Source organism: Amphiura filiformis, chromosome 12, assembly GCF_039555335.1.
Source record: "Amphiura filiformis chromosome 12, Afil_fr2py, whole genome shotgun sequence".
NCBI lineage: Eukaryota > Metazoa > Echinodermata > Ophiuroidea > Amphilepidida > Amphiuridae > Amphiura > Amphiura filiformis.
Window position 1 is genome coordinate 17,206,992 of NC_092639.1, and position 27,725 is coordinate 17,234,716.

Genomic DNA, 27,725 nt, shown 5'->3' on the forward strand with positions numbered 1-27,725 from the left:
GGCAATTGAAATGAGGATTCCAAGTTATCAACCAATCAGAAATGCTGTTAGATGACCAGTAGTGTCCAGGGGTTAACAACAAAAAATATGACTTACCCATGTAAGAGCTTGTACCCCACTAGCTGTTTGCTCCAAAGTCCCATTAACAAACAAGGATAATTCTTCATCTGAAAAGAAAAAAATTAAACAAATGTCTTAAAGGAGTATTTCGTGATCCTAGCATCCTCTTTTTATGACATTTTTCAGTAGATATCCACGAAAAAAAGCTTATTTCCAAAATTTCAGTTGATTCCGATTTTGCGCTTATGCGAGTTATGCATGATTATGTGTATTACACTGCTCCATAGACAATGTGTTGTAATTTCGTTCTGGTGCACCAGAACGAAATTCAAATTTGGCGATATTTTTGCTAAACTAATTAATCTGCAAGAAATATTTGGTACATAAACATTATGTAGCCTGAGGTATCCAGTGGTGTAAAAATCTCAACTTTTTTTGGGAAAAGTGGGGGGATGATGAGGCTGTGGATCACGAAATGCCCCTTTAATATTATTCATTAGCAACTATGCTTGGCTTTATACACAGCATGCTTTTGCAAGTTGACACTGTAAAAGTTGGAAATTTTCGCAAGGTTAATTTTAGTGCCAATTTTGAACTGTTTCACTTGGTTTTAATTAGCAAAATCTTCCAGTATATGAAAGGAATACATTTGCACATTGTTATTTTTGTGATGGCTGCTTGGTATGTGAAAATAAATTTCCACTTTTACATGTTTATTAAAAACATTACCTTCTAACATTTTAACAATAGATAAAAAAAGAAAATGCTAACTGCCACATTATCAATTTTCTTGACATCCATATCCACATCTTGATATTATATAAACAATCCAAGATTGCTCCCTCACTTGGTCTTCAAACATCAATATTTCAAACAAGAATTCTCCCATGTTATCAATTGGGAGGAGCCTAAGTTACTCCAGAAAGATGGAAACAACAAACAAGACTGATCAGAGAAGCAATTTGGATCAGAAGGCGGAGGGATAAAACATTCAACAGGGACATTGGTAGTTACCCTCTAGACCATGTACATGATCCACTTAATGTATAAGAACTAAGCCACCGAGGGATGCGAAACTTGTCTGAAGCAGCGGCCAATCCTGCGGGAAAAGTGGGATCCCAATGGTCATGCTGAAGAAGCCATCAGCCAAGATGGCGGAAGTCAAAATCTAGTGAGTATTAATTTATTTGTCTTTTCTTATTTTGAGTTCACAGAACTTATTCAAGTATTATTTTTAAAATTCAGTATACTGTAAAAGTCAATATTTTCGCGAGAAGATATTTTCGCGATTTTGAAGATTTTGTCAATTGCGCGAGAATTAAATTTCACGGTTTTGATATTGCTACAATAGAAACCTAATGCAAAAGGTTATTTTCGCTGAGTTTTTATTTTCGCGATTTTATGTCCACTCGCGAAATTCGCGAAAATAAAAACCTCGCGAAAATTTCTACTTTTACAGTATATGTCACAGGCATTAACTTTACCTGTCCCAGGATCAAACTGCCTATCCAAAATGGCAGGTGGATGGGTGGCTAGCTAATACTCTGTGCAAAAAACATAAAAGCTGAAACTTGATTTAAGCAAAAGATATCATATTTGATAACTTACTTTGAGCATCTAATCTCAATGCCAGATGAGTCCATGTAGTCTCTGCCACGACTGAAGAACTATTCACTAAGGAACCACCCAAAGCACCTCTTACATAGCTGAAACAATGAATAGTCATCAAAACTCATTAATTAGGAGATTTGCAAGATGCCCAGCATGCAGCATGTCACACTTCCCTTATTCCCAAATATTTTCATTCCCAATACATTTCTGTACACATACAAAATGGTTTTCTATCATAAATTTAAGTATCAGGATTATAGCACACTATCTGGCGACAACTCTCTAATCCAAAGGTTCCCTAGTCCAAGGCTCCTTAGTCTGAAGGTTTGCTAGTCCAAACACATAATTTACCATTCGTAAGTCCAAATTCTGAAAAAGGTTCGCTATAAAGGGTCTTTTAATTTGCCGTGCTAACATTGCCTTTTAATACTTTTAAGTATTAAGTAAAGATCTCAAAGTGTTGGCATTTAATTTTTTTTTTATTTATGTATAGGCATATCTAGTATAGGCATTACCAGCATGATCATCTTGTAGAGACTGCAGACAGGATTGAGCCCAGCTAGCTATTAACCTCCTTGCTGAAGCTGGCCTGAGGCTAGTCCTGCCAGCAAGACTTCAGTCTTTGTCATAACATAATGACATCTACTGACCTGAAGTCTTGCAGCAGTACATAGGGATGCACTGTACGTTTAAGAAATCCAAACTTCAAGCATCAAGAAATATACCTTGTATTTGTCAGTTTTACCTCAGAGATATTGTGGACCCTCTCTACACAGTGCAGAAACATCACAAGTACATCCAAATCATGAAAATTAAGACATTTTGCAGAGCAATATTTTGACCACTTTTGCACTATTACTCCCATGAAGTTTGCAGGTTTAGCCAACTCAGGGAATTTTAAACCCACCCAAAAAGATGAGATCAATGTAGATCAATTACCTCAACTTTGTGAGTATAGACTAGTACAGTGGGATTGTAATCATCCACGCACGTCCAAACCCTGGTACAATGGGATTAAAATCATCCATGCATGCCCAAACTGTCCTTGAGAGAGTTCCTCAGCTACATCCTTAGAGCCCCAAATGAGCCCACATATTGTGATGTTTCTTATTTGTGGAACAGATGTCAATAGATTGCCCTGTAACTCGGTATACCGAGTTACAGTTACTGGAACTAGCCTGAGGTGTGCTGGCAGAGATGTGTGCAGGGAGAGCATTCCATGTGGGCTATGGTATGTACAAAAGATCTTTAATAGCTAAAAATGTTTTATTGACTGCATGATTGTAGGATATGGGCCGTCAAAGACTAGGATCAGAGGTTTGTGTGTTTGGTATATAGCTGGAGAAGGGCCAAATGATCATCAGATATAATAAATGCAAACATGAAGGTAACATAGGCGTCGGAAGTGAGGGGGACATCCCCTCCCTAAATTATTGCAAGGGAGAGGTCCTCCCCTAAAAATCAAGATGGAAGAAAAATCAAGCATTAATTGCCCTGTGCATCTTCCTTTTTAGCATGAAAAACACTGTGTTTTGGGCCTTAAATTGTAAAATTCATTTGGGGCTAAACTAGTCTGAAATTGAATTTTTCGCATGCTTCATGTGCAAAAAAATCATGGTAAACCCAGAACAAAATAAGCTCATCCCCAGACATAAATTTGAATGTTTCTGCTGCTACTTGAAGGTAATACTAATCAAACCTATGACATCATAATTTTGAGGCAAAATTGTACCCCTTGGTATGGTTTTCGGTGATTGAATGAATCTGTGAGCTTACCTATCCTCAACATAGAGACATAGAGTACTTTCCAATGTGCATAATATAGGCATTTTGCCACTTGGTATAGTGTCTGGTGGATAGATCCAACCTTCCAGTGTAAAACTATTTGTGATCTGAAGATTCTGAATGGTTGGTAGAATAACATAGTCATCCGTCCCATCAAACTCCAATGCCTGGTTACTCCTGTGATGTAGAACAAAATATTATATAATGTGCTATTCCATTTAAAATCCACACTACCCCTGTGGAAGATTTAGCAAAAGTCTTCCACAGAGAGAGTATGAGTTTTGAATAGAATAGACAATTGGATAACTTCCATTTGAAATACTCACTCCAGTTGTGGAAGATATAGGTAAAGCCATAATACAGGCGAAGTAAAATGATTAACCCTGACCAATTACATATGAAAAACATACCCCCTCTGTGGAAGATATTTCCAAAATCTTCCACAGGGGTAGTGTGGATTTCAACTGGAATAGCCCAATATCAAAAAAAGAAAAGAGGAGAGGTTTCTGTGGATCTGCAGATTTTGGATCAAAATATTTGTTTCAAATTATGGTGGCAAAAGTTGATCTGTATGATCTATAATACTATAATATAATATAATATAATATCACAAAGATTCTATTACCAGTTGAAATCACTTAAAATCAGAGGGCGAGATGGCCGAGCGGTTAAGGCATTGCGCTGTCGGCCAGGAGATACGATCGACGAGAGTCTTGGGCTTGCCTTAGGTGAAATTCTCTTTCCTCCCAAAAAGTTCCTATATGGTCGGGAATCCTTCAATTGAGTTCAGTTTCATCACAGAATTTAATTGTAAAATTTCTTCTCGCCCCCATACACTGCTTAGTGTGTGTGCGATGTCCCGTGGTTCGGAAGTCACGTAAAGTCGTTGGTCCCGTGTTCAGGAGGATTCATCCCTGTGCACGTTAAAGTGTCAGAGCTATTCGAAAAGAGAAGGGGGACCATCCCCGGTTCTGATATCTGCACTCAATCCTAGGTTCCAGGATAAGTTGGTGAAGTACAGTATAACTGGCAATGCCAACTCAACCCTAACCAGAACCAGAACCAGAAAAGATGTTTTCCATTTAAATCATTTTGTACAAAAATTAAAAGATTGTCAGGACTACAACACACATTCCTTTTAAGGTTTTTAGAAATCCGCTATGCATAGAACAACAATGTATTTACTAGCATAAAATTTCAGTTGATTCCAATTTTGCGTATAGCTATGCATGATTATGTGTACATTAATAGGCTCCATATAGTGCACAGCACTATGTTGAACAAAGGGGAAGTCGTGCGATTTATTTGTTAAAAGCAATTTCTCAATTGATTTCATTACATTAAAAGGTAAAGATTGAAATAAAACATGTTTGCATTATTTTAAAGACCGTTTAATGCCTAAAATCCAAGATGGCCGCCGTGATTGAAAATTTGCCATATTTTACTCATAAATTGCGCTTTAGTAGGATACATAATGGAAGTCCCATTCTAGGGTTGAGTACAAGAAGTTTTGAAGGTGTTTCTTTATAGATTTGAGGACGCTGAATAAAATGAGAGGAGTCTGCACCATCGAAAAGTGTGGGGAACTCTTGGTAGAGGGCGTTTTTCAAGATGGCTGCCAAAATCCCTTAAAATCACCATAACTTGGTCAGAGAAGCACCCAGCAGCACGATTCTGATGTCTATACCCATGTTTTCAGGGTCAAGGAATCCAATAGAGTCATTTACAACTGCCTTTGACCTATCATTCCAAGATGGCTGGCAAAATTTCAAAATGGCCGCCAGTGAAAATTAATTTGGCTATATCTCGGGTGCAGAAAGTCCTAGAAGTATGATGCTGGTGTCTATATACCCATGTTTACAGGGTCTAGAAATCTATTGGTATAATCTAAAACAGCACAGGACCTTAAATCCCAAGATGGCCGCCAAAATATAAAAATAACCACCACTAAAATGTAGAATTTAGCCTTTATCTTATCTTATCAGTGGTTTATACAGCCCTATCCGGGCTTTACGATCCTTACCTGGGGCTAAGATACCTTAACCTTAGCATAACACAGTCTAAACCCCAGATAAGGTATCTAAACCCCAGATAAGGCGCCGTAACCCCAGATTAAGGGACATAGATTCCAGATAAAGCAGTCCAAACCCCAAATAAGGTGCCTTAACCCTAAATAAGGAACATAAACCACAGATAAGGCATCTAAACCCCACGTAAGGTGCCTTAACTCTAGATAAGGATCGTTAACCCCCGATAAGGGTCATAAACCCCAGATAAGGCATCTAAACCCCAGATAGGGCGCCTTAACCCAGATAAGAGACGTAAACCCCAGATAAGAGACGTAAACCCCAGATAAGGCAGTTTAAACCCCAGATAAGGCACCTTAACACCAGATAAGGAACGTAAACACCAGATAAGGCATCTAAATCCCACATAATGCATCTAAATCCCAGATAAGGCGCCTTAACTTCAGGTGAGGGACGTAAACCTAGGATAACATAGTCTAAATCCCAGATAAGGCATTTAAACCCCATAAGGCTCCAAATAAGGGATGTAAACCATAAGGGATGTAAAACCCCAAAAAGGGATGTAAACCATTATACATAAGGCAGTCTAAATCCCAGATCCATTCTTTAGGCATCTAAATCCAGATAAGGCGCCTTAACCCCTAATAAGGGACGTAAACCCCAGATAAGGCAGTCTAAACTCCAGATAAGGCACCTTAACCCCAGATAAGAGATGTAAATATAGGATAATCCAGTCTAAACCCCAAATAAGCTGCCTTAACCACTGATAAGGGATGTTAACTGGGGATAACACAGTCTAGACCCCAGATATGGCATCTAAACCCCAGATAAGGGACGTAAGCTCCAGATAAGGCAGTATAAAAAACCCAAATACGACACCTTAACCCTAGATAAGAAACACAAACCCCATATAAGGCAGTCTAAATCCCAGATAAGGCATCTAAACCAAGATAAGGTGCCCTAACCCCAGATAAGGGACCTGAATCTAGGATAATGCAGTCTAAACCCCAGATAATGTGCCCTAACCCCAGATCAGGAACGTGGATCTAGGATAATGCAGTCTAAACCCCAAATAAGGTGCTCTAACCCCGATAAGGGACGTGAATCTAGGATAACGCAGTCTAAACCCCTAAACCCATTACACTGTTGTCAATGGCAAAATGGCTGATTTTGGGTGAAATTTTCTCAAATTTAGAACTCTCACCTGCTTTAATATAGTTAAACGCCACCAATATCAGGTGAAACTACAACCATGGCCAAAATGTGTTGGGACACTTACGGAAAACGTACACTATATTATGGCCTTATTTCCGTTATTGTTAACGTGATAAAATGGAGGTTTCTTTGGTGACAAGCCTAAACCCTTTCCTAACACCCCAACCCTCCCCCTTCCCCACCTATCAATGTTGGGTGCTACTAGGCGCGTGTGACCAAAAAAGTAGGATTCAACATTGAACGGGGGAGTGGGGGGCTTATTTACATTACCCTATCAAACCGTCCCAACACTTATGGCCAACATTGTCTCCAAGGTACAAAAAATCCAATTTTAAAATGTGTGTTTTGGCCCATATCTCCTCAACCATAGCTTGGATTTTCATCAAATTTTACATGAAAATGGAGAAACTATTTATTTTTTCACTTATATAAAACTATTGGATTTTCTTCACGTGATATAAAGATACGGTCACTTTTTATATGCAATATCATGTATTTTACAGGGCGTGCTGTACATTATTAGCCTACGCGAACTACGTATTTTGCATAAAATGACGTTTTATTTTGAAAGAATAGTGATTTAGTCGCCAGAAATACATAATATTTGTTGACATGAATTGATTGAAGTCTTTTAAAAGAGTGACTTTAAAAAAAAATTAATACTTAAATTAAAAAAAGCTAATTTTTAGACAAAATAACAAACTTTAATAATTTTCATCGTTTGCATCAAAAATGTATATGGTATTTACCAGCGAGTACATGTATATCGTGTAAATATAATTATAGTCGGCAGGAGTGGGCTTAAATTACGCTTTATGACTGAAATCTATTAAAGCGCTTTCAAAGAAACTTACGTTTGAAAAATAACATAGCACATAAAAAGAGTAATTATTATAACATAACACATATTTCCAAAATCAGAATTTCATCTTCAGAAGATAGCAAACATCATTGACTATTCACCTTCATATCCTATTAGACTATAGTCGACTTCCTGCTGAGAAATAGAAGTTTTAGGTGCATTTTTTAGTTAAAAGCGGTATATATGCAAATTAGCAGGTCAAAGCATATACATTATTTTTGGTATCTGTGATACATGGATTCAGCATAGGTCATGCCGATTTTAAGGATGAATACTAACAAATATAATATTTCATGATTTAGAGATAAGTTACAACAAAAGGTGAATGATCTTCATGATACAACATTACCTATATAACACAACAAACGCAGTATATAATACTAAGAAGCCACAATAAATGCGCATAATAGTGACATTTTGCATTTTATTTAAAAAAGGAGTTTGTTCGTCTGCAAAGTAATTTGAAAGAAAATTGTCATGAAATAATTATAACAATAAAAAAATTGGATGGAGTCGAACCCGCGCTGTCTATTGGAGATGACCAGCGCTAACCAATTGAGCTATCGGAAACCACTGGTGTTCGTATGGTTTTGTTTATTGACAAGTGTCAAATTAATCATGATATTTAAATTGACAATATTGTGCTAAATAAGTTGAATTTCTGAAATGATCATATCGGTAATCCATATTGTTGTGAAAATATTGTGTCGATTTGTAAAACATAACGCCATGAATCCACGATATACCACCGTATTCTTAGAATAAAAGCAATTGACTATGATCAGACTTTATAGCAATGGTTTATCGATGGGATGCATTCATTTGTGTATGGTCATGATGGTGTTTAGTTGGTTTACCGTCGCATCCTTAATACAAAGTCCATACAATATATTTAAATTTCATGATTAGTCTTACTTTAGGAGCGAGACTGAATGCGGACATGCTTGAGTTCATGTCACGGTATGCACTATAATAAAAGAGAATCACTACTATCTCTTGATTCAGTTTACGAGTGCATACCGTGGGTTTCAAACTTTCTTACACTTTAAGACTCGATTTTCTTCAAAAGGTCTTGAATACCGTTATTACGTTTCATGTCCTAAAAGCAGCGGGTTAGTTTCAACACTTTTATTCCATTTTAATAGCTTTTATACCCAAAAATACTTCATAATGTCACTTGAACATGTTAGCTCACTTGATAAGTTGTCTGTCTTGTACTCAAAAAGTCCGAGTTCAATTCCTATTTAATTTTTTTTTTTTTTTTTGCTTTCTTTTTAAAATAAATAATTTCTCATATCACTGAATTTCTGTTGAAATGAAAATGTGTAGGATTTTTTTTTCATAAATAAGATCACAAATAAAAGCAGAGCATCAACTGAGCTAACACACTGTACTTGTTCATCCATTATTGTATGTAGTCTAAATTAATCCTAACAAGTTGATTTACTCCGTTACTTCAATTGAGGTAGACAGCATTAAATTGGAAAAACAAGTGTGCATTGGTTCGATTCCTTTATTTGTTTTTTGATCACGAGATGTTGTGATAACTTTTATTTTCTTCTATAACTTTAATATAAGATTTTAATTGGTGGAAACAATAATTTGTCATTTTAAAACCTAACTTTTTGACAGTTAAAGTGACGAATAGTGAACTTAAACATGGCCAAAAATATGGCTTTAAGATTTTTTAAATTTAAAATGTAGCCATTTATATTTTTTGTGGTCAAGCATAATCATAGGATCTCTTACTGCTCCAAATTTGGTGTCAATATCATAATTACTTTTTGAGTTATAAGCAAAAAACTGATATTAGATGATTTTTTTTCAACTTTTCAAATACAACCATGGCCAAAATGTGTTGGGACACTTACGGAAAAGCGTACACTATATTATGGCCTTATTTCCATTATTGTTAACGTGATAAAATGGAGGTTTCTTTGGTGACAAGCCTAAACCCTTTCCTAACACCCCAACCCTCCCCCCTTCCCCACCAATCAATGTTGGGTGCTACTAGGCGCGTGTGACCAAAAAAGTAGGATTCAACATTGAACGGGGGGAGTGGGGGGGCTTATTTACATTACCCTATCAAACCGTCCCAACACTTATGGCCAACATTGTAGATGATTTAATGATCAAAAATGATCAAAAACTCAACATAGGTTGAAATGAGACTTTTCTTGTACCACAAACAAAATGGCATTGCGCCCTCGAAGCTGAAAGATGCAATTAATTAGATAGGGCGAATATATGCTAAAAGGTGTCATATAATGAGAAAAATATACCATTTCAAGCATCAAAACCCAAAATGTACTTTTTGGCAATATAACTTGGTCAATTACAGTGATTTTAAACAGTCTTTTCAGATGCCACGCAAACAAATAGTTAATCATTTCCCATGCATCGCCCAGGCCTATTAGTGGTGTATAACCATGCACTAGTGCCATGAGTAGGTACTGTATCTGATATGTCGTCCATCTTGGACCTGGCAAGGGGTCTGGTCATGTAAAACATTGTGCTTTTGGTTTAAAGACATTATCACTTGGAAACGTGATCATAAAAACAAACTCATGCATTTATATACATTTAAGCAGTACCGGTATATAAGCAGCCATATTGGTCACCATATTGAATAATAATCATAATTCTAGAATATTTTGAGTGCATGACACAATGCTAGTTCCAGTGTTTGAAATTTAGATTTTGAGCATACTTTGAGAGAGGTATATGGCTTTTTTTTGCAAGTGTCAGTCAGTTTTACAAGATTTTGGTGGCCATCTTGGATTTTACCACTTACCCTGAAATATTAAATCTTTCTTTGAGTGTCTGACACAAGGCTAGTCGTTCCAGTGTTTGAAATTTACGTTTTTAGCATATTTTGAGAGCGATATATAGCTTTTTTTTTGGATGTGTCAGTCAGTTTTATAGGATTTTGGCGGCCATCTTGGATTTTACCACTAACCCCGAATCTTTCTTTGAGTGTCTGACACAAGGCTACATAGTTCCAGTGTTTGAAATTTACATTTTTAGCATATTTTGAGAGCGATATATAGCTTTTTTTGCATGTGTCAGTCAGTTTTATAGAATTTTGGCGGCCATCTTGGATTTTACCACTTACCCCGAAATATTAAATCTTTCTTTGAGTGTCTGACACAAGCCTACATAGTTCCAGTGTTTGAAATTTACATTTTTAGCATATTTTGAGAGTGATATATAGCTTTTTTTGCATATGTCAGTCAGTTTTATAGGATTTGGGCGGCCATCTTGGATTTTACCACTTCCCACGAAATAAAAAAATGAAAACATCTTTTTTCCCATTATTTACCCCCACAAGAGACAAAATCAAGTGAAAGTTTGCTTTTAACACCGAAATCACACGACTCGACATAGTGCTGAGCACTAATATGCCACTATGTTGTAATTTTGTTCTGTTAACAGAATATAAACATTTTGAAGATATTTTTGCTATGCAAATAAAATCGGCGAGATTTTTTTTACACATCAACATTTATATAGTCCCAGGTTTCTGATGGTATAAAATTCTCAACTTTAAAAAAAAAGAAATGTGGGTGTGTGAGGCTGTAGATTACAAAATGGCCCTTTCATAATGTTTGTTATGGTCTCTCTCATTCTTGGGATTAAAATTCAAATAAACAAATTCCATTATTGTCTTCTGTGAGGAAGAAAAAACATTTTTTATTCAATTTTAAATCACAGGTAATACTTTTCAAGCAATTACTTAACAAATATTTTACAGTAAGGCCTAAAAAGAAATTGTTTGATTGGCGTAACATGAACAAAAAATTAGGGTAGGTCGGTCGTTAATTTTTTTTACACACATTTTAAGCTGAAAATCACGAATTTTTTTCTTTTTTTCTTAAATTTTAATCTTTTTTGATTTTTTTATTAATTTTTTGCAAAAAAATAAGAAAAAAAGTCTAGGGTCGGGCTTATTTTTAGGGTCGGTCGGGTTACGCCAATCAAACAATTTTTTTTAGGCCTAATGCTTACCTATCAACACATTTGTACTTCATTTTTGACCATATAACATTTCCTTGTCCGTGCACATACACCCCAAGTCTACCGCCAACATATGTGGTGTCATATATGTCCCCAGAGTCCACAAAGGTTCCCGATGCTGTCTTGATTTCAACCCTGGGTGAAAAGGAATCAAAGATAACAGGCTCAATATCATCTGAAAATTATCTTTAATATTAATATTAATCTTTCATATAGCCTATATACCACTCATTTTTCAATACTGTATAGGAATTTACCATGCAAAATATGTTGATACTCATTTTGCAATATGGCATACCATGTGGCTAGAACCCTGCATGTAGAGGCCAATTCATTGCACAAGTCGTTGAGGTGCATTTGTTATATAATATGCAACACCAGTGAGTGTGATGAAGTTATGAAAAATAAATAAAGTTGGCATTCCAATAGCCCCAACATTTTAATTTTGTATTTTGGCACTCTAAAAGCATTTAAAAAGCTTCATACCCCATTTGTCATGAAAATATGAACCTTATTGAATTACCATGGCTCTTGTGGTACATTCTTTTATCCTTTAGTTGATAACAATTTTGTCCTCTCATTAGTCAAACACCACTTGGATAAAAATCTGTACTACCTTTGTACTCCTAATTAAGATAAAGCAGGTAATATAACACACGACTGCATGAAGAACATAACTCGCACGATACCCTAAGACTCACACATACTTTACGCGCAATAAAGAAACTGGCCTACTTTACAGTAAGATTATCAAACTAAATTCCTTCAACGCAGTTTACAAACAAGTCAGAAGATAACAGAATTCATGTTCACTTAAGGATAAAATTGTTACCACTTGTTTGTTCTCACGAAATACAGGAAAGTATCTGAGGTCTGGTTCCGTATTCTATATGAAGTCAATCAAATCTCACGAACTATGGTAAAATATCTACAGCTTCATGGAATATGTCACCAGACCATGCATATTTCCTTGCATTTCATGAACAAACAGGGGGTACCTAACAGTATCACACTCAAAGCCATGCATCCAATACTATGTGAGTACCATATTCGATCTAGACTAAAAAGATTATAAAATCAGCTGTGTGATAACAATATCAATATACCTTATTAGACCAATGGAAGGTCTGTGTTAATATGCCAACTATATGCATTCTTATATTCTCATCCCTGCATCAATATCAGCCTACCTTATTAGACCAATGGAAGGTCTGTGTTTAATATGCCAACAATAAGCATTCTTATATTCCCATCCCTGTATCAATATCAGCCTACCTTATTAGACCAATGGAAGGTCTGTGTTAATATGCCAACTATAAGCATTCTTATATTCCCATCCCTGTATCAATATCAGCCTACCTTATTAGACCAATGGAAGGTCTGTGTTTAATATGACAACTATAAGCATTCTTATATTCCCATCCCTGCATCAATATCAGCCTACCTTATTAGACCAATGGAAGGTCTGTGTTAATATGCCAACTATAAGCATTCTTATATTCCCATCCCTGCATCAATAATAACCTACCTTATTAGACCAATGGAAGGTCTGTGTTAATATGCCAACTATATGCATTCTTATATATTCTCATCCCTGCATCAATATCAGCCTACCTTATTAGACCAATGGAAGGTCTGTGTTTAATATGCCAACAATAAGCATTCTTATATTCCCATCCCTGTATCAATATCAGCCTACCTTATTAGACCAATGGAAGGTCTGTGTTAATATGCCAACTATAAGCATTCTTATATTCCCATCCCTGTATCAATATCAGCCTACCTTATTAGACCAATGGAAGGTCTGTGTTTAATATGACAACTATAAGCATTCTTATATTCCCATCCCTGCATCAATATCTGCCTACCTTATTAGACCAATGGAAGGTCTGTGCTTAATATGCCAACTATAAGCATTCTTATATTCCCATCCCTGCATCAATAATAACCTACCTTATTAGACCAATGGAAGGTCTGTGTTTAACATGCCAACTATATGCATTCTTATATTCCCATCCCTGCATCAATATCAATCACCTTATTAGACCAATGGAAGGTCTGTGTTTAATATGACAACTATAAGCATTCTTATATTCCCATCCCTGCATCAATATCAATCACCTTATTAGACCAATGGAAGGTCTGTGTTTAATATGACAACTATAAGCATTCTTATATTCCCATCCCTGCATCAATATCAGCCTACCTTATTAGACCAATGGTGTTTAATATGCCAACTATGAGCATTCTTATATTCCCATCCCTGCATCAATATCAGCCTACCTTATTAGACCAATGGAAGGTCTGTGTTTAATATGACAACTATAAGCATTCTTATATTCCCATCCCTGCATCAATATCATCCTACCTTATTAGACCAATGGAAGGTCTGTGTTAATATGCCAACTATAAGCATTCTTATATTCCCATCCCTGCATCAATATCAGCCTACCTTATTAGACCAATGGAAGGTCTGTGTTTAATATGCCAACTATAAGCATTCTTATATTCCCATCCCTGCATCAATATCAGCCTACCTTATTAGACCAATGGAAGGTCTGTGTTTAATATGCCAACTATAAGCATTCTTATATTCCCATCACTGCATCAATATCAGCCTACCTTATTAGAGCAATGGAAGGCCTGTGTTTAATATGCCAACTATAAGCATTCTTATATTCCCATCCCTGTATCAATATCAGCCTACCTTATTAGACCAATGGAAGGTCTGTGTTTAATATGCCAACAATAAGCATTCTTATATTCCCATCCCTGCATCAATATCAGCCTACCTTATTAGACCAATGGAAGGTCTGTGTTTAATATGCCAACTATAAGCAGTCTTATATTCCCATCCCTGCATCAATGGATCATGCCACAGCAACTCCACTTCATTATCAGTTGTATATGAATGCCACAGTGCATCTCCTAGTGTTTGACCAGGACCTGTAGCGGAGTCTACTTTCTGTTTACGGGTAAATATATAAAAGAAAAGAATTTAGGGTGGCAGACATAATGCACTGTTTGTAGAGAACCTGGACTTACAACATTGAAAAGGTGTCCAAAATGTGCGAGATGATTTTTTTTTTAAATATCCAATGACCTCTTGAAAATATATCTTTTTCACTGGTCGTACCAATTATACTTTGAAAGATCTACCTCTACGTGGATTTTGAGAATGAATGAATGAATGAATGAATCTTTATTTCCATAATAAAAAACAACAAAATACAAAGAAATTCAACATCATAAAAATAAAACAAGACAATTATGGAGGAGATGATCGAAAGGCCAATAAGGCCAGCATTGACCAACCCCTTACAGAACTTAAATTAATACAACAACAAACAAACAGAGTATATTAAGCCTATCACACAAGAACAAAAACGGGGCTCCAAGAACTAGTTGTAAAATGAGATCAGCTGTGTTTTATATTTGTTTCGAAAATGTTTGATTGAGTTTGCTACTTTAAGGTTATCATTCAGGGAATTCCATAACAGTGGGCCGGTAGTCCTGATTGAATGATCAGTGAATACTTTCTTGTTTCTTGTTTGATTATACTTATTACTGTTTCTTGTGTGATAGCTATGAATATCGGATCGTTTTAGAAAGAAACTGTCAAATGAACATGGCAGTTGTTTAATGGAATATTTATACATGTATACACCTAGTTCTAGTTTGAATATATCATATACATTGAGCATATTGAATTTATGAAATAGTGGTCCAGAATGGCTTCGATAATGGCTATTTGAAATGGTTCTCATGGCCCATTTTTGGAGCAAATGTATTTTATCAAGATATGTTTTACATGCATTCCCCCCTGTAAGTATACCATAATTAATATAAGGCAAGACAAGCGTACAATAAAGCGAGTGCAAAACATGCCCAGGTATAAAAAATTTCAACTTGTTTATCATACCTATATTCCGTGAGATTGTTTTTGAGATTCCGTTGATATGGTTTTTCCATGTGAGATTTTCATCGATAATTACACCTAAAAATTTGGTTTCGGTTACCCTTTGCAAGTTTGTACTTTGTATCCAAAGTAATATCTCTGTTTTCTTGTGAATTATTTATCGAAGTCATTCTAGGGGTACCCATAATCATGTAATTAGTTTTACTAGCATTTACAGAAAGTTTGTTTGCTTTAAACCAGTTACTCACTTCGGATAACTCTTTATTTATTAATGACATTTGATTATCAATGTCATTGCTTGAGTATAAAATTGTCGTATCATCAGCAAACAATACAAAGTCTAATATAGTCGAGGTATTCGTTATATCATTTATGTACAAAACAAATAGTAAAGGACCTAATATTGAGCCTTTTTCCCTTCACGACGTTCTTCCTATCTATTTGGAATTTTTATTATTGAAGTTCACATATTGTTTTCTATCACTTAAATAGCTCTTGAACCAGTCATAAACAATTCCTCTGAATCCAAAATGCTCTAATTTATGAAGTAGAATACTATGGTCAATAGTGTCGAAAGCTTTTGATAGGTCTAGAAACACTCCTATAGTAGTTTCATCATTTTCTACTGCATTATTTATCTTATCAACCAGATGCATAATTGCCATTTGAGTAGAATGATTGGCTCTAAATCCAAATTGTTTATCATTGAGAATGTTATTATTATTAATAAATTCAACACTTCTATTAAAGATCAATCTTTCAAGGATTTTGGAGAAAACCGGCAGAAGTGATATAGGTCTGTAATTTGAGAATATCTCGGCATCATCTTTTTTATAGATCGGGATTATCTTAGCTAATTTTAATTGGGTAGGAACATATCCTGTTGACAAAGACAAATTAAAGATTGCTGTAAGAGGTTGAGCAAGTTCTTTAGCTAGTTTTTTTACAACGAAGTTTCCTAAATTCACAAATTTTTAATCATATTAACGAATCTCTTTATACTATCGATGTGGGCACTGGACAATCAAATTCTGCGTCTGAATCAAGTCAAAATCCATGAAAAATCAGATTGAAAATCACTCCACTTGTACGAGGAAACTTGGGGATGGTGCCTCTTTATTAATGAAACTGCACTATCTAATCCTGCACATTATGACACCACATTGAATCCAATGTGACCTCACGAAGTAAAGTTACAAGCAATTGAATAGACAAAGGTCCGGTTTTAAAAGTGACAAACTGGCCTATACAAGACGCAAAAAGATTCCAACAAGCGCAACAAAGAGACAACACAGTTTCTCCAATGAAGCATTATTTAAAGCAGTTTTTATTTCAGTTTTTACTTCTCTGTACTTTTCATAACTTTCATTTTATTTGTCACTTCTTTTGTTTCAGTTTCCTTTTGTTTTAAATTAAAGCCAAACGCATAAATTAGCCATTCACCACTCTCAAACCAGATGTCTAGTCTGTGGAGTTTTGAATAGGCCACTTTGTCACTTTTAAAACTGGACCTTTGTCTAATCAAATACTTGTAACTTTGCTTCTTGAAGTCACATTGGATTCAATGTGGTGTCATAATGTGCAGGCTTAGATAGTGCATCTATTAAAAAAACAAATTTACCCCAATATCGTTCAGTTTGGAAGTTGTGATTATTTTTCCAAGTGTAAGGATACTTTATTGGCGCAGTATAGTACATGTGTGTAGTAAGCCTTTAGCGTGGAGACACATGATAACTACCTGGCAAATCCTGATTTAGCCAAAATACATACCTTGATTTGAACTCCTTTGATTCCAGCTTGATTTGAATTCCAGTTTTCATTCTCTTTCCTCCACATGACCACATAAAATTCCCTGTTGCTTTGGTAACCAAAAACGATGCCGATGTAATCGTTACCAGTATCGCTATTTACAAATAGTGTCCCAGTGAAGTCCATAGGTCCTAGAGCATCATAACCAATCAGCATTGATGGCATGTCTGTGTTAGCAGTTTGACGCACTTCCTTACCCTGTATAAACAATATTGTGTATTATATACTTCATTAATATAATTCCTGTTCATTGATTGGTTTAAAGTGGATCACATGACCAAAAATAGTTCTACCATCAGTACTCCCATCTGTAAATAGTACCTCTAACCCGTAATTAGTCTTTTCAGTATCCCGGATGAGCCGTAAATAGTATCTCCAAGCCATAAATAGTACTTTTGACAATGTCTTCCGTGTGCACGCATCCGATGCAATGGACCACTTCACACACACGCAATAGTATGATTTGTGACAAATGTCGAATAATTTTCTTTTAACATGAACAAAGAATATATTAATGAAGTACATAAAACAAATATATACTGCCTTTATTGAGGTTCTGGTAAAAATTATGGTCCCTTGTTGAGATAATTAATACTATTTTCCTCATCTTGGGCCCATAGTTTAAACCAAAACTTCTCTTGGCAGTATATATTTGTATACTATGATCAATTCTTAACACTATAAGGAATCCATGCTGATGAAGTTCATGTTGGTATTTCAACCCCTTTTAAAATAAGCTTTTGAAGGCCTCATAGAAATTGTGTATATAATCACTGGGTTAATTTTGCTTTACAAAATCCAAACAAAACATTTCTAGACTAAGCCCTCATACATTTATATTTCAAGGGATCATTGTGAACTAATGATACCAAAATCTTTTCTTTGATGCCGGAGCAAAATGTGGGGACTGGGTTGTTTTCGGACCATTCTCCTTAAAAGATATTTCAGTTTTGCCATCATAACATTTTAAAGATTTAAATTGTGTGATTCTTGCATGCACAGATGCACACAAGAAGTTTGATTGTGAAGTCATATCATACATGTTTATTTACACAAATACTAAGCAGGGTTGGCGATTTTTTTGATTTAAAAAAAAAAAAAATCGATTTATTTGATTTAAATCGGATTTTTTTTATTTAAATCGATTTTTTTGATTTTTTTAAATTCCAAGAACTGCTATACCCCATGATAAAGTCAAAAGAGACCAGTGGAATGCTAGACATATTCACAATCCTATCATGTATTTACAAAAAGTCAAAACGCATTTTCAGATGTGAAAATTTCACAGAAAAAATTTGGTAAAATCATGGGAAAAAACCTGTTGAATTCTGCACCTTGAAAATTATTTTTTTAGCAATAGATAAAATGACATCATAGAGGTATTTAATTGTACCCAAAAGGTGTAGAAGCATTACAAATGAAGTAAAACAGTCAATTCAAGGAAGAAATTAACTTAAATTTATCAAAAATGGTAAAAATTTAACAAGTTGATTTAAATCAGTGATTTAAAAAAAAAATCATTTGATTTAAATCGCGATTTAAATCGTGATTTAATTCAATTGATTTAAATCATGCCAACCCTGATACTAAGTAACTATTGCATTTTCATCAGCATCAAATATTCTGGGATTTAGATTTGACAGAATTGCAGTAAATAATACCTTAAATAAAGAGATATTTTTGCTCAACAACACCATTTTCCCCAATGAAATCGGACATTCTTAACAAAGATATTAAGTTCGTAAGTTGGAAATTTCGTTAAAATTGCAAATTGAGATATCGGCCTTTAAAAATATTATTCACAATTATATGTACATGCATATGTACAATGAAAATAATAAATATAAATAAATTTTGGATTTATAAAGCGCCTTTCTCCAGATCTTAGAGGACTCAAAGCGCTGTAATTTCGCTGCAATGGTGAATCATCACAATCAGATCGCATCAACTGTCTGAAAAATGTCTGAAAAAATACAAGATGCCAGTTATATTCCAGTCTGAAACTATCAGACAATATTTTAAAACATTAAAATTACAAATTTGTGCAACAAACCCAAAATGGGAAAAAATCACCCCCAGGCAGAATTTTTTGCTATTTCTCCATTTGTCCACTCCAACAAAACCAGACATAAGTCACTAATTTTGAAAATTGAGTTTTTGATGTCATCATTTAGTATAGGTCTTAAGCTTTCATTTGATACCAAAATTATGTTTCTGGGACATGTGGTCTGGGACATCTGGTCCTCATTCTAAGGTCTTTCAACAGGAAGGGGGGAAGTGACACATAAAGAAAAGGCAAATGCAAGAAAAATGGCTTTAAAGTTGTAAAATGACATGTTAAGGACTTATTTTGGCTCCAAAAATGCTAGATTTGGGTGCTTTAGACATAAAAGAATATTTTATTTTCAATGGTAGGTTAAAGTAAATATATTAAGGAATCAAAAAATAATAAAAATTGAAAAACAAAATCTGCAAGGTTTTTTCACCCCTTTCCCAACTATGACTCGCTGTATCTCGAAATGGCCGAGTGCGACTTATGGCGGGTTTTGTCAGAGCAGGTCACATTTACAATCCTCCCCAAAGTGTCTCCTTTCAATATACCATGTCACAAACATAAGTAGAGGGTTGACTGTATCTCTGTCAGAGATAACACAATTCATCCAGTGATTTATGAACATTAATTACGATGGAAATTGCATCATCTGGATTCACATTAAAGGAGTATTTCGTGATCCTAGTATCCTCTTTTTATGACATTTTCAGTAGATATCCACGAAAAAGCATATTCCCAAAATTTCAGTTGATTCCGATATTGCGTTATGCGAGTTATGCATGATTATGTGTATTACACTGCTCCATAGACAATACGTTGTAATTTCGTTCTGGTGCACCAGAACGAAATTCAAATTTCACGATATCTTTGCTAAAACGAATTAATCTGCAAGAAATATTTTGTACATAAACATTATGTAGCCAGAGGTTTCAGTGATATAAAAATCTCAACTTTTTTTGAGAAAAGTGGGGGATGAGGCTGTGGATCACGAAATGCCCCTTTAATTGTTGAAATACTTACACTATCTGTTATAACCCACTGTGTACTATTAGCTATAGCATTTAGTGATGATGTATTACTATTAGCATTTAGCGATGTATCCAGTTCCACTAATATATACTGCTGAAAATTTGTAGTATCCAACACATCACTATTAGGACAGATATCACTAACATCGTCTACTCCATCACCGTCGTAATCCGACTCGCAATCATCGCCGATTCCGTTTCCATCGCTATCTGCTTGACCAGCATTGGACACGTATGGACAGTTGTCACTAGTGTCTGCGACACTGTCACCATCATCGTCGTCATCACAAAGGTCACCTGTGCCATCTGAGTCTGTGTCCGTTTGCATAGGGTTGGGGATATCTAAGCAGTTGTCATCTAAGTCAAGTATGCTATCACCATCTCTGTGTAATAAGTATATGGGAAAATAAAATATTACAAAACAGTCTCAAAACAATACATAAGAGTAATCATGACAAAGTTTGATGAAGCTACAATGCGCCAAGTTATGCTGATTTCATACTTTCTGCCGCTTGCTGCCGAGCGGCGTGGTGCTTCATCATGCCGCTTGCACCTGTCTGGAAGTGGAGCCGCACACCGCTGAGCAGCAGCGGTATGACTCTGAAAGCCATTTTTGCTGCTAAGCACCGCTCCAAAATTGTATTTTATTCTCATACGTCAGAGCCGCACCGCTCCGTGTTGACTTGAATTTAACCCCCAGCGGTGCTGCTACTTACAGAGAGTGGTGGAGTGATCGATATATTGGATTGCCGCTGGTCACCGCTAGTGTTTCAGGTGCGACTGCGCAGTGAAGCAAATTCATCTTCAGAGCGGCAAAGTGCCAGGAAAGTATGAAACCAGCATTAGTCCTGAATAATTTGGAGCCATCATGAGTAAATGATCGAGTCTATGCCAGAAAATATGGAGCTCAACTATGGAACAATATCCATATCACAAGGATGAAAATTACAACTTAATCACATCTGTATGGTTTATAGCTACAAATTTATGGCAGATCAAAGGGAACACTATAATATTTGTAACAAGTGCTTCAAGTATACGAAATCCAATGGAGGTTCTCATAATAGCACAGACTACTACAGACTATGTATCTACAGTCCAACAATCACGCTAGCATTGCGTGACTTTGCATATACACGATTGAGCATTGCGTGTCTTCGCGTTTATGTGAAAAACCGTAAAAGAATGCATTACGTGCTAGAAGTCTTGCCTGTCGCATTTTATCAGGTGATGCTGAGACTTTGACTGCTTGGACAAGGTCTGTTAACTCTTTTGTCCATGCATAATAGATTCTCCTACTGACCATGATACATGATGGTGCCTCACAAACTTGTTCCCAAATCCCAAATCTTCCCAAAAGCCAAAAGGGTAGTTTATCACCTTGTTGTCTCTCGTGTCTCAATTAGTTACATGTACAGGACAATGCACTCCAATAAATTAATAGCTGTATAACAACCCCCCCCAAGTTTTTCCACCTTACCATGGATGTGGTTAAGTTTTTACTGTCCAAGTGCAGACTCATCCTATACCAGCAACTGTGGTCATTAGCTATATTGTCACGGAGGTATAAGTGTGTTAGTGTTATAGACCTGACGGGGAAGTCCTCTTTTGGTTTATACGCTAGCACGCTCGCCTCTTAAACCCAGGGTCGTGGGTTCGAGTCCCGGCAGGACCGGAAGTGGCTCGAGGAGGCGCAGGATATTTCCGTGAGGGGTTTGTGACGTAAATGGTGGCAGTGGTGGTCTCTGGTGTTTCTTAACACCAGGGGGATCACCAATTGGAAAGGGTTAGGCGTTCATAAAAATGGCTGGCCGAGTATGCCTTGTATCAAGGACAACCAGTCTGGCGAGTATGCCTTGTATCAAGGGCGACCAGTTTAAACAGAGGAAGTAAGGCGAGAGGACGGCGCGTCTTACGAGGAGGTGGTGCATATCACGGAGGTATAAGTGCGTTAGTGTTATAGACCTGACGGGGAAGTCCTCTTTTGGTCTATACGCTAGCGCGCTCGCCTCTTAAACCCAGGGTTGTGGGTTCAAGTCCCGGCAGGACCGGAAGTGGCTCGAGGAGGCGCAGGATATTTCCGTGAGGGGTTCGTGACAATATAACACTTTCTTATAACTCTAGGAACCATGGATTTACATTATTCCTGCATGTCCACTGTTGTATAAAGATTTCCCATGTACGTGTCCTCATTTGCTGGTGTTTTCACACACAATCAAAATAAAAAATAAAATTCAAGGATGTAGTTCTACATGTGCAGTACCCTTATGAATCAACAGTAAGGTAAACCATCACAGCCTGGATCAGGAGTATAACACACAATTCATACCTGTCTTTATTGGTTGCTCCAACCACATCACAGGCATCACCATAACCATTTTGATCTAAGTCAGTCTGTCCTGCGTTAGAGGTATCCACACAATTGTCGCAAGCATCACCGACACCATCCCCATCAGAGTCAGAGGCACCGGGATTTGAGACCAAAGGACAGCTGTCACTACCATCAGACACACCTATAAGGAAACATTTAACAGGGAACAGAAAACTAAGAAAAATGTTCTAAATTTTCTAACAATTGTTTTTAAGGGCCATTCAGAGATCAGTCAATCCCAAACTATATAATTTATTCCCCACACATGTCATTTTTTGTACACTTTTAGTTTTAGAATATTACTAGCTATAATAACTACAGAATGAATAAGCTAGACACTGCGTTTTTTATGTGAAGAGAGACCAATTTCAATTCTTTATACCCAGGCATAAGGAATTCTGTAGGGGATACCATCTCAAAGACTGATCTAACCTTTCAGTTTTCTGCATATTTTGGCGATGTTTCTGAAAAGAAAATAGTTTAAGGATATTGTCCCTATTGATCAACCTGTTCTTAGTGATATCAGAAATTTTAACAATTTTTTTGATTCTCGACAGATCTCTTAAAATACCTTTAACACAAAATTATAATTTACCTTAGTTTAAAGAATACAATATGAATTTGCCTTGAAATTCATCAAATAAGTAAGAAAAAACCATTTTCCCACCATACATGTATCCAGCATGCACCTTGAGGATGATATCCTAATATACACTACCAGATTCCTACTGCTGTCACCCCAGAGGTACACTGCTACCCAGCTACTTTATCGGTTTACTCTGGAGTACCCATTTATCAGAATCACATGAACAGTAATGCACTGCATGGTGCTCTGAGTAGCAATAAAGCAGCTGGGCAGCAGTGTACCTCTAGGGTCAGCAGCAATGGGTATTTGGTAATGTACTTTCAAATGAAAAACAATACAGCTGATATATCGGCTATATAAAATTGCTTGGTACCCATCAGTTTTGAGGTGTATAGAAAAAACCTGTTTTGGGGCTTTTTTAATAACCACAGTTGATAGTTTTATGACCTTTCATAATATCAATCTACAAATTAGGAGAATTGAATATAATGTGTGTGGCAATACTGTCCATTATCGCTGGAAACTAATTTTTGATATAGCCTGTATTTTCTCCTCATACCATCGTCATCATCATCACTATCACATTCGTCACCATCACCATCACCATCCGTGTCCAGTTGATCCGCATTGGCAACCGAGTCACAGTTGTCACAGTCATCACCGACACTGTCACTGTCAGTGTCAGCCTGGCTAGGATTACTTGAGAATTGGCAGTTATCCTGCAAAGGAAATGGGTAAACTTTTTTATGTTAAAACATTCAACAACATTCATTTTATCAACAGTGGCTTAGATTTCTTTTTGACAGTGGGGAAGTGGGGTTGTAAAATTTTTCTTGAAGTATATATAGTGAATCCAGCATCTTTTGGTGACAAAAGAAGTTAATGGTACAAATGCGCATGAAGTGCGCAACATTTTCGCATATTGAAGCTAAACTGGTGAAATATGGTACAAAAAGTGGATCAAATGCGAGGAAGTGCGTACAAATCGGGGTTTTAGGTTAAAATGGCCAAATATGAGGTTAATTTGGTCAGAAACCTTCATAAAGGCATCAACATTGGGGGGATGATTGTATGGACCATCGCTCCCTAGCAAAATATTATCCATCCCATCCCCCGGGATCTACGCCTATGTTTACCAACCCTCCTCATCCTGAAGGATAGTATGCACACATATGTACTGCTTGATTGGTCCATATATTATTTACAATAATAATATACCCCTAAGCATCCCAATTGCGACAAACATGACACATTTTAGACAAGAATCTTGCATCTGGTTATAATTGAATACCTGAGTGGAAGAAGGGCCCAACTCCATCAAAACTGTTTTTGAGATATTAGGAAAAAACTAAATATTTTGAAAAGTTTTATAGGCAGAATGTTTTCCTCTTCAGGGGACCTTTAATACATGAATATACAATATTTCATACATTCAAAATTAAATATGATGTTTCCATGGCAACGGTACAGGTCTTAATCTGAACTGGAGTTGGGCCCTTCTTCCACTAATATACTGCAAGTGCCAGTTCCGTAAGCAGATGTGTTATAAATAGCTACAGAAATTTGGCAATTATCCATTAATTGCACAAGTAGAAGCATGTCAAGAAAGTTTATTGTAGTGAAAAGCAGATTTCATGGATGAACAAAATTCCTCTTTAACCCAATATTTGTGGAAAAGGGCCCAACTCCATGGAGTTGGGCCTTTCTTCCATGAAAACCATGATTAAGTGTACTTGAAAGACTATTTGGAGAGTTGATTTTGGCTCATCTTTCACACACAAGGAAGAACAATCTGTTGGCAATAATATGCTGGGTCTAACTCATTTTTGTAAAAAATTGGAGTTGGGCCCTTCTTCCACTCAGGTATTCAATTGAATCATGCTAGTTTGCTGTACCAATGTGAGTTAGCACCTGGTATTCTCAACTGTTGATGGGGCAAGAGAGCTATGTTAAGTGAATCCCTTCCCATCCTTGCAACTTCATGACAAACATGTCTTTAAGGTTGGCCTTAACCCTGGAATTATATAAACTTTTGGGCCTCATAACTGCTTTAACAATCATATTTTGGGTTTCTTGAAAGAGTTCCGAGTTGCAATGTTTCAAGCAGTAGGTTTTGACGTATAATCATCTCACTGTATATGTTACATTTGGCTTTCATCCTATCAATACGTTTGGTACATGTTTTCAACATTCATTCAGTTTTAGGGATAACTTCAAAACCCAACTGTTGGTTGACAGCTGGCAGACTGGCAGAACCGGTTTCTATTCTTAGGAACAACAGAACACGTATAACGCTGGTTCTGCAAGGACGTTAGTGGCCAACCAGTGGTTGGATTTAAAGCCATCCCTTAGTTTCCTCACCTATTTTATGACTGAATTTCAATGAATTTCAAAATTAAAATTATACAGGGAAAAGAACCATGCATTTCATACAAACACATTTTAACATGAAATTATTACAATTGAAACATTACATGCATAGGCAGATATGCCAGAGAAAAAACTCAACTCTTGGTCTACCTGCTTGTTCAAATAATGCTTGAGGGATTTGAACTCCAGCTAGACCTTCAGCTATGATACATATGCATGTTCCCTTGTTTATTAAAATCACAAAATGATTCAATAAGCATAATACATAAATTTCCATTCTCGGGAAAAATCAGAATGTGCTACCATGGCAACTTACATTTGTATCATATAGATTATCATTGTCATCATCTAAATCACAAATATCCCCAATTTGATCCACATCATAGTCCTCTTGACCGCTGTTGGGAATTGTCGGACAATTGTCTGACTTGCATTCATCATCACTGCAAGGAAGCGTCGTTAGAGGGCGCCCATCCAAGTCTATGTCTTCTCCACAGACTTCGCCATTACCAGCAAAACCATTATCGCACTGTAAAAAAAGAAAGAGAACAACATTTCCTTAGGCCAAGATGTACTGACTTTTTATTCCCAACAGGGTTGTTTGATTTAAATCATGCCGATAAATCACTTGATTTTTTTTTTATAAATCATTGATTTAAATCACCTTTTTTCATTTTTTACCATTTTTGATCAATATAAGTTCATTTCTTTCTTATATTGACTGTTTTACTTCATTCCTAATGTTTCTGCAACTTTTGGATACAATTAAAATACCTCTATGATGTCACTTTATCTATTGCTAAAAATTCACTTTCAAGGTGCAGAATTCAACAGGTTTTTCCCCATGATTTTACCAAATTTTCTCTTTGAAATTTTCACATGTAAAAACATGTTTTGATTTTTTTTAAATACCTGGTAGGATTGTGCATATGACTAGCATTCCACTGGTACTCTTTTGACTTTATCATGGGGTATAGCAGTTCTTGGAATCAAAAAAATCAAACAAATTGATTTAAATAAAAAAAATCTGATTTAAATATTTAAAAAAATCTGATTTTTTTTTCAATCAAAAAAATCAACAACCCTGATTACCCAGATATAAATCATATGTACTTTATACAGTGGCAACATTTTATATTAGTTGTAGTTTGTATGTAATGTTAACAAAACAATGATGAATAGACCATTCCTATAATTGGTCTATTCCATTCAAAATCCACACTCCCCATGTGGAAGCTTTTGGAAATATTATCCACAGGGGGAGTATGATGTTCAAATTGAATGAACACATCAGGCAGCTCCATTTGAATTTCATACACCATCTGTGAAAGATTCAACCTGAATCTTCTACAGAGGGAAGGTGAGTTTCAAATACAGTTGGTTAATGTGTTAATTCCATTTGAAATTCATACTCCCTCTGTAGAAGATATTTCCAAAATCTTCCACAAGGGGCGTGTGGATTTTAAATGGAATAGCCCATTAGCGCTTTCCAGCCATTGATGGAGTGAACATCAGTATCATATCGATATCTCGTATGATAAAATAACGAAAGTGAGGCCAAGTGATTATTTTGTAATACCTACATACACAAATTTGAACTTTAATATCAGAATGCAAAGGACACCAAGAAATCAATACATACCTCACATACAAATGTACCAGCCCCTGTGGACACACATGTAGCGTTATTATGGCAGTTATCAAGGCCCATAGAGCAGTAATCACCTGGACTACACCCTATAAATCCATTGCCAATATATCCAGGGGGACATGTCCCACAGCTATAGCTGCCTGCTGTGTTCTCGCACTCAGCTGATTCATCACATCCTCCGTTATCTAGTGCGCATTCATCAATGTCCTCACAGCTCTGGAATCAAAACAACAAGATATGCTTAACCCCTGAGCACTACCTGCCGATCTAACATTACCTCTGATTGGTCATTTACATGATATCGTCATTTTAATCACCAAGCAGAATGGAGTTTTGCAAATAATTCACCCCAGTTTTTTTA

General features: G+C 36.2%; 1 protein-coding gene across 1 annotated transcript in view; it reads right to left on the reverse strand.

The window, feature by feature from the left end:
- The window catches only part of LOC140166670 (uncharacterized), a 140,111-nt gene that overhangs the window by 4,507 nt on the left and 107,879 nt on the right, over window positions 1-27,725 (reverse strand). Inside the window, exons 51-61 of the mRNA XM_072190168.1 lie at window positions 27,356-27,580; window positions 26,030-26,242; window positions 23,903-24,062; window positions 22,716-22,899; window positions 20,379-20,769; window positions 17,267-17,503; window positions 14,370-14,542; window positions 11,569-11,712; window positions 3,448-3,633; window positions 1,669-1,766; window positions 97-167 (exon numbers count right to left, since the gene is read on the reverse strand). Coding sequence (XP_072046269.1) covers window positions 97-167; window positions 1,669-1,766; window positions 3,448-3,633; window positions 11,569-11,712; window positions 14,370-14,542; window positions 17,267-17,503; window positions 20,379-20,769; window positions 22,716-22,899; window positions 23,903-24,062; window positions 26,030-26,242; window positions 27,356-27,580 — 2,082 coding nt within the window. The remainder of the gene's footprint in view (window positions 1-96; window positions 168-1,668; window positions 1,767-3,447; window positions 3,634-11,568; window positions 11,713-14,369; window positions 14,543-17,266; window positions 17,504-20,378; window positions 20,770-22,715; window positions 22,900-23,902; window positions 24,063-26,029; window positions 26,243-27,355; window positions 27,581-27,725) is intronic.